The following is a 12,547-nucleotide window of genomic DNA, read 5'->3' on the forward strand; positions in this document are numbered from 1 at the left end:
TTTTTATTTTTCCTAATAAATCTTTTATTTTTCTAACTTATTTTATTCTTTATACTTTGTTATTGATCTCTCCTTTTGGCTTGTTCCCCCCCCCCTTTTTTTTCTTTTCTCTGTTGCAGTTTTATTTTACCTTGTTGCAGTTGTATCAATTATATTTTTATTTTTCCTAATCTATTTTTTATCTTTCTAATTTTTTTTTATTCTTTGATATTGTACTGATCTTTTTTCTTTTCTTTTCCTTTTTTTTTTTTTTTTGCCACAACACAAAGCTTGTGGGATTTGGTTCCCAGACCTGAGGTTGGGCCCAAGCTCCTGTGGTGGGAGCTCTGAGTCCGAAATGCTGGGCTAAAAGAAAACCTCAGACCCTAGGGAATATCAACCAGAGTGAGGCCTCCCAGAGGTCCTAACCTCAGCACCAAGACCTGGCTCTGTCCAGCTCCCTGCAAACTCCAGTGCTGGACGCCTCAGGCCAAACTACCAGTAAGACAGGAATACAGCCCCACCCATCCAAAAAAAAAAAAAAAAAATGAAATGACAAAAAAATACGTTACAGATGAAAAAGCAAGGTAAAAACCTATAAGACCAAATAAATGAAGATGAAATAGGCAACCTACCTGAAAAAGAATTCACAGTAGTGATAGTAAAGATGATCCAAAATCTCAAAAGCAGAATGGAGAAAACAGAAGAAACATTTAACAAGGATCTAGAAGAACTAAAGAGCAAATAAACAGTGATGAACAACACAATAACTGAAATTAAAAATACTCTAAAAGGAATCAATAGCAGAATAACTGAGGCAGAAGAATGGATAAGTGAGCTGGAAGATAAAATAGTGGAAATAACTGACAGGGAGCAGAATAAAGAAAAAATAATGAAAAGAATTGAGGACAGTCTCAGAGACCTCTAGGACAACATTAAACACAGCAACATTCAATTACAGGGGTCCCAGAAGAGGAAGAGAAAAAGTAAGGGACTGAGAAAATATTTGAAGAGCTTATAGTTGAAAACTTCCCTAACATGGGAAAGGAAAGAGTCAATCAAGTCCAGGAAGCACAGAGAGTCCCATACAGGATAAACCCAAAGAGAAACACGCTGAGACACATATTAATCAAAGTATCAAAAATTAAATACAAAGAAAAAATATTAAAAGTAGCAAGGGAAAAACAACAAATAACATACAAGGGAATCCCCATAAGGTTAACAGCTGATCTTTCAGCAGAAACTCTGCAAGCCAGAGGGAATGGCAGGATATACTTAAAGTGATGAAAGGAAAAAAACCTACAACCAAGATTACTCTACCCAGCAAGGATCTCATTCAGATTCCATGGGGAAATTAAAACCTCTACAGACAAGCAAAAGCTAAGAGAGTTCAGTGCCACCAAACCAGCTTCACAACAAATGCTAAAGGAACTTCACTAGGCAGGAAACACAAGAGAAGGAAAAGACCTACAAAAACAAACGCAAAATAATTAAGAAAGTGGTAATAGGAACAAACATATTGATAATTACCTTAAATGCAAATGGATTAAATGCTCCAACCAAAAGACATAGACGGCTGAATGGATACAAAAACAAGACCCATATATATGCTGTCTGCAAGAGACCCACTTCAGACCTAGGGACACATACAGACTGAAAGTGAGGGGAAGGAAAAAGATATTCCATGCAAACGGAAATCAGAAGAAGGCTGGAGTAGCAATTCTCATATCAGACAAAACAGACTTTAAAATAAATTATTGTAATAAATTACAAGAGACAAAGAAGGACACTACATAATGATCAAGGGATCAATCCAAGAAGAAGATATAACAATGGTAAATATTTATGCACCCACAATAGGAGCACCTCAATACATAAGGCAAATGTTAACAGCCATAAGAGGGGAAATCAACAGTAATACAATAATAGTACGGGATTTTAACACTCCACTTTCACCAATGGACAGATCATCCAAAATGAAAATAAATAAGGAAACACAAGCTTTAAGTGATACATTAAAAAAGACGGATTTAACTGATATTTATAGAACATCCATCCAAAAGCAACAGAATACACTTTCTTCTCAAGGGTTCATGGAAAATTCTCCAGTACAGACCATATTGTGGGTCACAAATGAAGCCTTGGTAAATTTAAGAAAATTGAAATCATATCAAGTATCTTTTCCGACCACAACGCTAAGAGACTAGATATCAATTACAGGAAAAAATCTGTAAAAAATACAAATACATGGAGGCTGAACAATACGCTACTAAATAACCAAGAGATCACTGAAGAAATCAAAAAATACTGAGAAACAAATAACAATGAAAATACGATGACCCAAAACCAATGGGAGGCAGTAAAAGCAGTTCTAAGAGGGAAGTTTATAGCAATACAATCCTACCTCAAGAAACAAGAAAAATCTCAAATCAACAACCTAACCTTACACCTAAAGCAATTAGAGAAAGAAGAACAAAAAAACCCCAAAGGTAGCAGAAGGAAAGAAATCATAAAGATCAGATCAGAAATAAATAAAAAAGAAATGAAGACAACAATAGCAAAGATCAATAAAACTAAAAGTTGGTTCTTTGAGAAGATAAACAAAATTGATAAACCATTAGCCAGACTCATCAAGAAAAAGGGAGAAGACTCAAATCAACAAAATTACAATTGAAAATGGAGAAGTAACAACTGACACTGCAGCAATACAAAGGATCATGACAGTTGACAACAAGCAACTATATACCAATAAAATGGGCAACCTGGAAGAAATGGACAAATTCTTGGAAAAGTACAACCTTCTGAGACTGAACCAGGAAGAAATAGAAAATATAAATGGACCAATCACAAGCACTGAAATTGAAACTGTGATTAAAAATCTTCAAACAAACAAAAGCCCATGACCAGATGGCTTCACAGGTGAATTCTATCAAACATTTAGAGAAGAGCTAACACCTATCCTTCTCAAACTCCTCCAAAATATAGCAGAGGGAAGAACACTCCCAAACTCATTTTATGAGGCCACCATCATCCTGATACGAAAACCAGACAGAGATGTCACAAAAAAAGAAAACTACCCAATATCACTGATGAACATAGATGCAAAAATCCTCAACAAAATACTAGGAAACGGAATCCAACAGCACATTAAAAGGATCATACACCATGATCAAGTGGGGTTTATCCCAGGAATGCAAGAGATTCTTCAATATACACAAATCAATCAATGTGATACACCATATTAACAAATTGAAAGATAAAAACCATATGATAATCTCAATAGATGCAGAAAAAGCTTTAGACAAAATTCAGCACCCATTTATGACAAAAACTCTTCAGAAAGGGGGCACAGAGGGAACCTAACTCAAAATACTAAAGGACATTTATGACAAATGATGATCCAACATAATTCTCAATGGTGAAAAACTGAAAGCATTTCTTCTAAGATCAGGAAAAAGACAAGGTTGCCCACTCTCACCACTATGATTCAACATAGTTTTGGAAGTTTTAGCCACAGCAATCCAAGAAGAAAAAGAAAAAAAAGGAATCCAAATCAGAAAAGAAGAAGTAAAAGTGTCACTATTTGCAGGTGACGTGATACTATACACAGAGAATCCTAAAGATGCTACCAGAAAACTGCTAGAGCTAATCAATGAATTTGGTAGAGTAGCAGGATAAAAAAGTAATGCACAGAAATCGCTTGCATTCTAATACACTAATGATGAAAAATCTGAAAGACAAATTAAGGAAACACTCCCATTTACCATTGCAACAAAAAGAATAAAATACCTAGGAATAAACCTACCTAAGGAGACAAAACACCTGTATGGAGAAAACTATAAGACACTGATGAAGGAAATTAAAGATGATACAAACAGATGGAGAGATATACTGTGTTCTTGGACTGGAAGAATTAACATTGTGAAAATGACTATACTACCCAATCAATCTACAGATTCAGTGCAATCCCTATCAAACTACCAATGGAATTTTTCACAGAACTAGGCAAAAAATTTCACAATTTGTATGGAAACACAAAAGGCCCCGAATAGCCAAAGCAATCTAAAGAAAGAAAAGTGGAGCTGGAGCAATCAGGCTCCCTGACTTCAGACTATACTACAAAGCTACAGTAATCAAGACAATATGGTACTGGCACAAAAACAGAAATACAGATCAATGGAACAGGGTAGAAAGCTCAGAGATAAACCCATGCACATATGGTCACCTTATCTTTGATAAAGGAGGCAAGAGTATACGATGGAGAAAAGACAGCCTCTTCAGTAAGTGGTGCTGGGAAAACTGGACACCTACATGGAAAAGCATGAAATTAGAACACTCCCTAACACCATATACAAAAATAAACTCAAAATGGATTAGAGACCTAAATGTAAGGCCAGACACTATCAAACTCTTAGAGGAAAACATAGGCAGAACACTCTATGACATAAATCACAGCAAAATCCTTTTTTGATCCACCTCCTAGAAAAATGGAAATAAAAACAAAAATAAACAAATAGGACCTAATGAAACTTAAAAGCTTTTGCACAACAAAGGAAACCATAAATAAGATGAAAAGACAACCCTCAGAATGGGAGAAAATCTTTGCAAAGGAAGCAACTGACAAAGGATTAATCTCCAAAATATACAAGCTCATGCAGCTCAATATCAAAAAAACAAACAACCCAATCCAAAAATGGGCAGAAGACCTAAATAGACATTTCTCCAAAGAAGATATACAGATTGCCAACAAACACATGAAAGGATGCTTAACATCACTAATCATTAGAGAAATGCAAATCAAAACTACAATGAGGGGGGACTTCCCTGGTGGTGCAGTGGTTAAGAATCTGCCTGCCAATGCAGGGTACATGGGTTCAATCCATGGCCCAGGAAGATCCTACATGCCACAGAGCAGCTAAGCCCGTGAGCCACAACTACTGAGCCCGCATGCCTAGAGCCTGTGCGCCACAACAAGAGAAGCCACTGTAAAGTAGAGTAGCCCCTGCTCGCAGCAACTAGAAAAAGTCCACACACAGCAAGGAAGACCCACTGCAGCCAAACATAAATAAATAAAATAAATAAATTTATATAAAAAACAAAACTACAATGAGGTATCACCGCACACCAGTTAGAATGGCCATCACCAAGAAATCTACAAACAATAAATGCTGGAGAGGGTGTGGAGAAAAGGGAACCCTCTTGCACTGTTGGTGGGAAAGTAAATTGATTCAGCCACTATGGAAAACAGTATGGCGGTTCCTTAAAAAACTAAAAATAGAACTACCATATGACCCAGCAATCCCACTACTGGGCATATACCCTGAGAAAACCATAACTCAAAAAGAGTCACAGGGGCTTCCCTGGTGGCGCAGTGGTTGAGAGTCCACCTGCCGATGCAGGGGACACGGGTTCATGCCCCGGTCCGGGAAGATCCCACATGCTGCGGGGCAGCTGGGCCCGTGAGCCATGGCCGCTGAGCCTGCGCGTCCGGAGCCTGTGCTCCACAACGGGAGAGGCCACACAGTGAGAGGCCCACGTACCACAAAAAAAAAGAAGTCACGTACCACAGTGTTCACTGCAGCACTATATACAATAGCCAGGACATGGAAGCAACCTAAGTGTCCATCAACAGATGAATGGATAAAGAAGATGTGGCACATATATACAATGGAATATTATTCAGCCATAAAAAGAAACAAAATTGAGTTATTTGTAGTGAGGTGGATGGATCTAGAGTCTGTCATATAGAGTGAAGTAAGTCAGAAAGAGAAAAACAAATGCCATTTGCTAACACATATATATGGAATATTAAAAAAATGGTTCTGATGAACCTAGGGGCAGGACAGGAATAAAGGCGCAGAGGTAGAGAATGGACTTGAGGACATGGGGAGGGGGAAGGGTAAGCTGGGACGAAGTGAGAGAGTGGCATGGACATATATACACTACCAAATGTAAAACAGATAGCTAGTGGGAAGCAGCCGCATAGCACAGGGAGATTAGCTCGGTGCTTTGTGACCACCTAGAGGGGTGGGATCGCGAGGGTGGGAGGGAGACGCAAGAGGGTTATATGTATGCATATAGCTGATCCACTTTGTTATACAGCAGAAACTAACACAGCATTGTAAAGCAATTATAATCCAATAAAGATGTTAAAAAAAAAGAATAAAGCTGAAAACTAGGACTGAACACTGCAATAAATCAGAAGTAGTGCCTCGAGTCCACAGACACTGACAACAGCATTCCACTCTGTCTCTCTGAATTCATAAATTGAATAACACAATATTTGTCTTTTTGTGTCAGGCTTGTTTCACTTAGCAAAATGTCATCAGGGTTCATTTGTGGTGTAGCTTGTGTCTGAGTTTCATCCATTTTTAAGGCTGTATGGATATCGTACATTTTACTTACCTGTCAATGAACATTTGGGCTGCTTCCACCTCTTGGCTCTAGTGAAAAATGCTGTGAACACTGGTGTACAAATATCTGCACAAGTCCCTGCTTTCAATTATTCTGTGTACATACCCAGAAGTGAAACTGCTGGATCATATGGTAATTCTATAAATTTTTTGAGGAACCATCATACTGTTTTCTACAGCAGCTCTATCACTTTCCACTCCTACCACCAATGTACAAGGGTTCCAATTTCTCCACATTCTCATCAACACTTGTTATTTTCTATTTGTTTTGATAATGGCCAACCTAATGGGTATGAAGTGGTATCTCACTGTGGTTTTGATGTGCATTTCCATGATGATTAGTGACGCTGAGCATCTTTTCATGTGCTGGTTGGCCACTTGGAAAAATGTCTATTCAAATCCTTGGCCCACTTTTGAATTGGGTTGTTCTGTTGTTGAGTCATAGGAGTTCTTTATATAGTCTGAATATTAATCCCTTATCGGGTATATGCTTTGCAAATATTTTCTCCCATTCTATGGATTGCCTTTTCAATCTGTTGATAGTGTCCTTTGATGCACAAAACTTTTTAATTTTGATGACATCCAATTTTTCTATTTTTTTCTTTTGTCAGTGCTTTGGTGTCATAGTCAAGTTACTAAATGAATTTTAAAACTTAGAATATTTGTTTAGTTATAATAAAAGCTTTCTATCGTATGTCTATAAATATATGCTTATTTCATTGGTAAAGTCTATATATCAACTGTTTTATATATAATTTGCAAACTATAGATACTGCCTATGCTGTCTTGTATTAATATGTTTTCAAATTAATAACTTGTCTTACAAATGATGAACTAGAACTTGCTGTGTCTACCTGGTAAGCCTTTTGAACAGAGCTTTAGAGTTCTCTCAGTTAATCCTCACAACTCTTCAAGACATTATATCCTTCTCCATTTTATAGATCGGGAATCTGAGACTCAGATAAGCTGAGTAACCTGCCTAAGGCAACACAGACAACAAACGGATGGCATCGGGGTTTAAACCTTGATCTGGTTAGCTCAAAAGCCAATGTTCATTCCACGCTGTCTCTCAAAATGTTCCAAAGGAGATATAAGTCTAGAGGATTCTGTGGAGGTTACAGCCCTTTATAAGAGAAAGGAATTAAACTTTTTAAGGTATTATGTGCCCAGGGCCTTATTTTACTTATTTTACAACAGCCTGTCTTCATTAAGTAAATTAAAAAATCATCCTTATATTTATCCTTAAGCTGAGAGTCATTGATTTTTTTAAAAAATAAGTAAACTTTTCCTTTTATGCACAAGATCATAAACCTGGTTAACACTAATACCAGATTAAGGAAAAGGCTGCACTCCTATGACAAAATGGATATCAGAAGGCAGAAATAACATACAGTGCATGAAAATATGTTTTATGAGTTGAGGGAGGGTAGGGCTTGGGGGGAGATAATAGACATTCTAGGGCTCTTTAATGTACTTGTGCTAAAGGACAGGCAATAAGGGTCACAAGGTCTTGTCCTCTCTGCCTCACCACCTCCAGACACCCCATAAGCAAGTGTCCAGCACCAGAGCTCCCCACACAGCACTCAACCCTGGCCACCAGGTCTTTCTCCCTCGAGAGCGAGTTCTCACATCTCCTCTTCCTCCCTTCACACACAAAACCTATATTAAATTTCCATTACTGATGATGATATTTAGGGCCCATCCTTCAAAATTTTGACCTACATTCTAATACCCCCAAACTTTATGAAAGGAGACTGGCATCCTGCTAATTAGAAATGGAAAAACAACACAAAAACTTGAAAATGTTTTCTGTTTGGATAAGAGATTTGCAAAGCATTTACAGTAAATATAAATCCCTGATCTAAGATTCACTTTGTTTTTGACAGGGTGGGGGGGGGTGGAGGAGACCCTGGGCTTAGAGCAGGAATCCCCATGTCCATGTTACTGTGAGTGGAAGGACAGAGACAAAAAAGAAAAAGCTGGAAAGTGTAAGACGAGTTATCTGGCTATCAGCATAGCTAGGAGTCCACTACCTGTGGATTGATAGAAGCTGTACCCAGGCATTGCGTTCAAGCTGAAAGTTACCCTTGAGCTATCTGACTCATGCTAATGCCACACCACAGGACTCCTGAAGTTTCTTAAGACAGCCAACTGAATTACAAAAATATCTTTGTTTTTCAAGGCTTCAGTACCATACTACTCACCACCTACAGCAGCCAGTAAGGCTGTAGGTCAGTGATTCTCAATCCTGACTAAACACCAGACTCACCCGATGCTGGGCCACACCCCAGGAAACACAGTTTCTCTAAGGTCGTGGTTCAGGAATTGGGTGTTTTATACACAAGTAGCGGCATCAAAGGATTCCCCAGAATCACCCCTACTGACAGGCAAGAAAGCTAGAGGTTTACATAACGCCTGCCACTTCCAATTCTAGATTAAATGTCCATTTGGAAGACAAATGGTACAAGTCATGTAAACAGTGTCTGTATGTCTGTCTCTCCCTCACCAGCAGACACACACATACTAATGTTGAAACTGGTGAGTTTGCCACTCAGCAGAGCTCTTGAAGGTGAGAACTCCTGGGTCTAAAAAGGAGGTGGGATGGGGAAAACTACTAATATTGTGAAATGATTAGGAGAGTAATATCATAAAACATACCAAAATCAGAATCTTCTGCTGAAAGAGAACTTACAGATCTAATAAGTGGTTTTCAAACTGGTCTGTGGGCCTGCGGGCCCCTATTACGTCCTCACTAATCAAAAAGAAAAAATAATAACAGTATAGTAAGTTGCCCATAAAGAAAGACATCCCATGTTTGGAGCTAAGTGTTTCTCCTATTATCAGTATAAATAACGATGACGGTAAACAGTTGGGCTTTTCATTTTTTTAAATATATATCTTTACTTGACAAAATGAACAGTCAGATACTGTGTATGGTAGCCCCACAATTCTTTGCTGATCCACAAAATTCCAATGTCTGGAAATCACTGATCTAGCATTCAAATTACTTCTTTTTTTTTTTTTAAACAGACACTGAGACCCAAAAGTTTCTATAAACTCACATCTAATCAGTTGCAGACAGAGTAGCGATTAGGCAGAGATCTCCAATCCTCCAGGTTCGTGCTCTCCACTTTATTAGTAAAGTACCTCAGCCAAAGGCTTTTCCACCCTAAATACTGCAATTTACACCTTTACACCCCTCTTGAAAAGCAGGATTCAAATTTTAAGTGTCTTATCAGGCAGTTAAAAGAATCCTATGGTGAATTTTTCTGTCATCTTAAGTACCTAGTTTTTTTTTTTTTTTTTTTGCGGTACGCGGGCCTCTCACCGTTGTGGCCTCTCCCGTTGCGGAGCACAGGCTCCGGACGCGCAGTCTCAGCGGCCATGGCTCACGGGCCCAGCCGCTCCGCGGCATGTGGGATCCTCCCGGACAGGGGCACGAACCCGCGTCCTGTGCGTCGGCAGGCGGACTCTCAACCACTGTGCCACCAGGGAAGCCCAAGTACCTAGTTTCAAATGTTGGATTTTTCTAAAATAGGGATACACCCACACAGTACCCCCTTGGTACTGCTTCACGTTTCTGGTGGAAAGAGAGTAGTGGATGCTGTTACCCTGTTTGGGGAAAAAGGGGTCTAAGACCTGAGCTCTATTTATACAGATTTAAAAATCAGCATGTAATGTGAGCTTTCAAAAATCGACAAGAAGTAGATAAAGGACTGGCCATGAGTTGGCATAACTGTTGAAGATAGGAGTAACTGGGGGTTCAGGATACTATTCTCCCTACTTTCGTGTGTACTTGTTTTCTATACGAAAAGAAGTTTATTTGGTTTGAAGTGTCTGGGTTGAGTGGAATCCAGCCACCCAACCAAGGTACTTCCCGGCGAGGACGCCAGAAAAGCAGGAACAATCAGCGTCCCCCGCCCACCAAAGGCGGGCTCTAACCTGTGGTTGCCAGGACAGCCGCACAGCGCACAACTTCCATCAGCCGCCAGACCTGGCAAGACCGTCCGGCAAGCACAAAGTACTTCCCCATCCAGAGCTATAGGCGTCGCTCGGTCCTCTAGGAAGGAGGCCCCAATCCGGGGCCCAGGAGCCCCCTGACCCCACCGCTACTCACCGGCCTCACTGTAGGCCAGGCGCAGCACCCTGCCCAGCGTGGAAAAGGCACACCTTGGCTGGCACAGCCCCTGGCCGGCGACTGCGAACGCCTCCACTTTGCAACCGGCCGCCACGAACAGCGCATCGCGTCCCCCGCCGCAGAAGCGTTCAGGCTCCAACTTGCAGGGCACCACCTCCTGCGACCCGAACGGGTGCAGGTTGTACAACTGCACCATCTCAGCAACCTGCTGCGGGCCGCCCGGCGGTGCCCGCTCCGGCCAGCCCGCCCCGCGGGGCACCCGGAGACCGCCTCGCGGGACGCGGACGCTGGACCACTTCCGCTAGCAAGTGAGCTGAGCGGAGTCACGTGAGTGCCAGCAGGCCCGCTAGCGGCTCGGATTCTTAAAGAGGCCGCTACCGGGCGAGGGTGGAGCCGGAGGAAAGGTCGCGCCCGCCCCGGCCGCCGCCGCGCCCCGCAGGCCCTTAGTCCTTTGGCCTTGGACCAGGCCACTCAGGGCTGACCACGCCTCCGCGCCCAGGAGTTGGTGGGCACAGGGGTCACTGTGTCCTTCCCTTCGTCTTTTCACGTTACTGATTTGGACCAGGCGAGATGTTTAGACCCTTGAGTACATTTAAACACTTGATCATCAGTTTCTTGTACCATTTTATACTTGCTTCAGCCTGTGAGCTTCTGGAGAACAGGACTGCAAAAACCGAAGTGGAGGGACTTCCCTGGTGGTCCAGTGGGTAAGACTCCATACTCCCAATGCAGGGGGCCCGGGTTCCATCCCTGGTCGGGAACCAGCTCCCGCATGCATGCCACAACTAAGACCCAATACACCGTACATAAATAAATATTAAAAATTAAAAAAAAAAAACTGAAGTGGAGTGCACACAGCTCAACTCCAGGCTAAACACACTGAAGAGTTGCTCAAAAGTACTGAAAATTTCAGAATTGTTTAGTTGGAAAGAGCAACGCCTAGAACATGCTTGGCAAAAAAAAATTTGCTGAAGAATTGTGGATGTCATCTAATGAACTCCAAATATTTGAGAAGATTAGTCCGAGGCCCAGAGGATAGATGCGCTAGGGGTGAAATCCACTGGTTCTCACTCCAGTGCTCCTAAAACTATCCTCTAATCTGTATTCTGTACCTATTCCTGACATCTCAATGTGGAGCTCCTGGTTGCAAATTCCAATTTTAAAAAGAAAAAGCAGATTTAGATGAAGCGGGTATTGGAGCTACTCTTTCCAATTCATCCAGAAAAAAATGTAAGTACAGTATGGATTGAGGGATGCTGTCTTTTGGCACACAGGAAGAGAACTGAAAAGCAAAAACAAAATTTCCTTTCATCGCCCTCATGAGCTCTTCTAAGAATTTACAGATTAGGTGCAATTGGATTGAAGTCAATTAAACTCTACCTCCATTTCCTAAACCCTCTAGATCAGGGGTCCCCAACCCCCAGGCTGCAGACCGGTACCGGTCCCCAACCTGTTAGGAACCGGGCCGCACAGCGGGAGGTGAGTGGCCGGCAAGCCAGCGAAGCTTCATCTGCCGCCCCCCAGTGCTCCCATTACTGCCTGAACCATTCCCCCCTAACCCGGTCCGTAGAAAAATTGTCTTCCACGAAACCAGTCCCTGGTGCCAAAAAGGTTGGGGACCGCTGCTCTAGATGAATAAAGTTGCCCTAAGTAATATCCTCTCCTTCAGCCAACCAATAGGGACTCTCTGGGAGACTACAGTTCACCAAACTCAGTGAGGCCAAGAAGTGGACAAGGAAGTTGCTCTGGTCAGCCCCAGCTGGGGCCGAAAACTCATAGAAGGCTCCTATAGAAAACAGCTAGCCTAACACAGCCCACAACCCATTCTTTTAGATACAACACTCATGAATACCCCCGTCTCCACAAATACCTGCCTTATGACCCTCTTTTGATTAATTTTCTGCTTCAAGCCTGAAAATGACAATTTCAGTACTAAATTAAAATTCCAAGACTAAAATTACAATTTTATTTTAATTTCACCTACATTAAAAATGTCTGTTTTGGAGGAAGAAGTGAG

General features: G+C 41.3%; 1 protein-coding gene across 10 annotated transcripts in view; it reads right to left on the reverse strand.

Moving 5' to 3' along the window:
- The window catches only part of HPS3 (HPS3 biogenesis of lysosomal organelles complex 2 subunit 1), a 65,556-nt gene that overhangs the window by 34,452 nt on the left and 18,557 nt on the right, over positions 1–12,547 (reverse strand). For 9 of the 10 annotated variants that reach the window (XR_013828303.1, XR_013828304.1, XR_013828305.1 and 6 more), the window contains exon 1: positions 10,510–10,886. The exons of the other annotated variant lie outside the window; for it this stretch is intronic. Coding sequence is in view for 5 of the 9 variants with exons in the window: in XM_079921268.1 (XP_079777394.1) it covers positions 10,510–10,726 (217 nt within the window). In the remaining 4 variants the exon portion in view is untranslated. Of the gene's footprint in view, positions 1–10,509; positions 10,887–12,547 lie in introns of those variants that run through there. 10 annotated transcript variants of the gene reach the window in all.

The sequence above is a fragment of the Stenella coeruleoalba genome, assembly GCF_951394435.1.
Source record: "Stenella coeruleoalba genome assembly, chromosome: 5".
NCBI classification, from domain to species: Eukaryota; Metazoa; Chordata; class Mammalia; order Artiodactyla; family Delphinidae; genus Stenella; species Stenella coeruleoalba.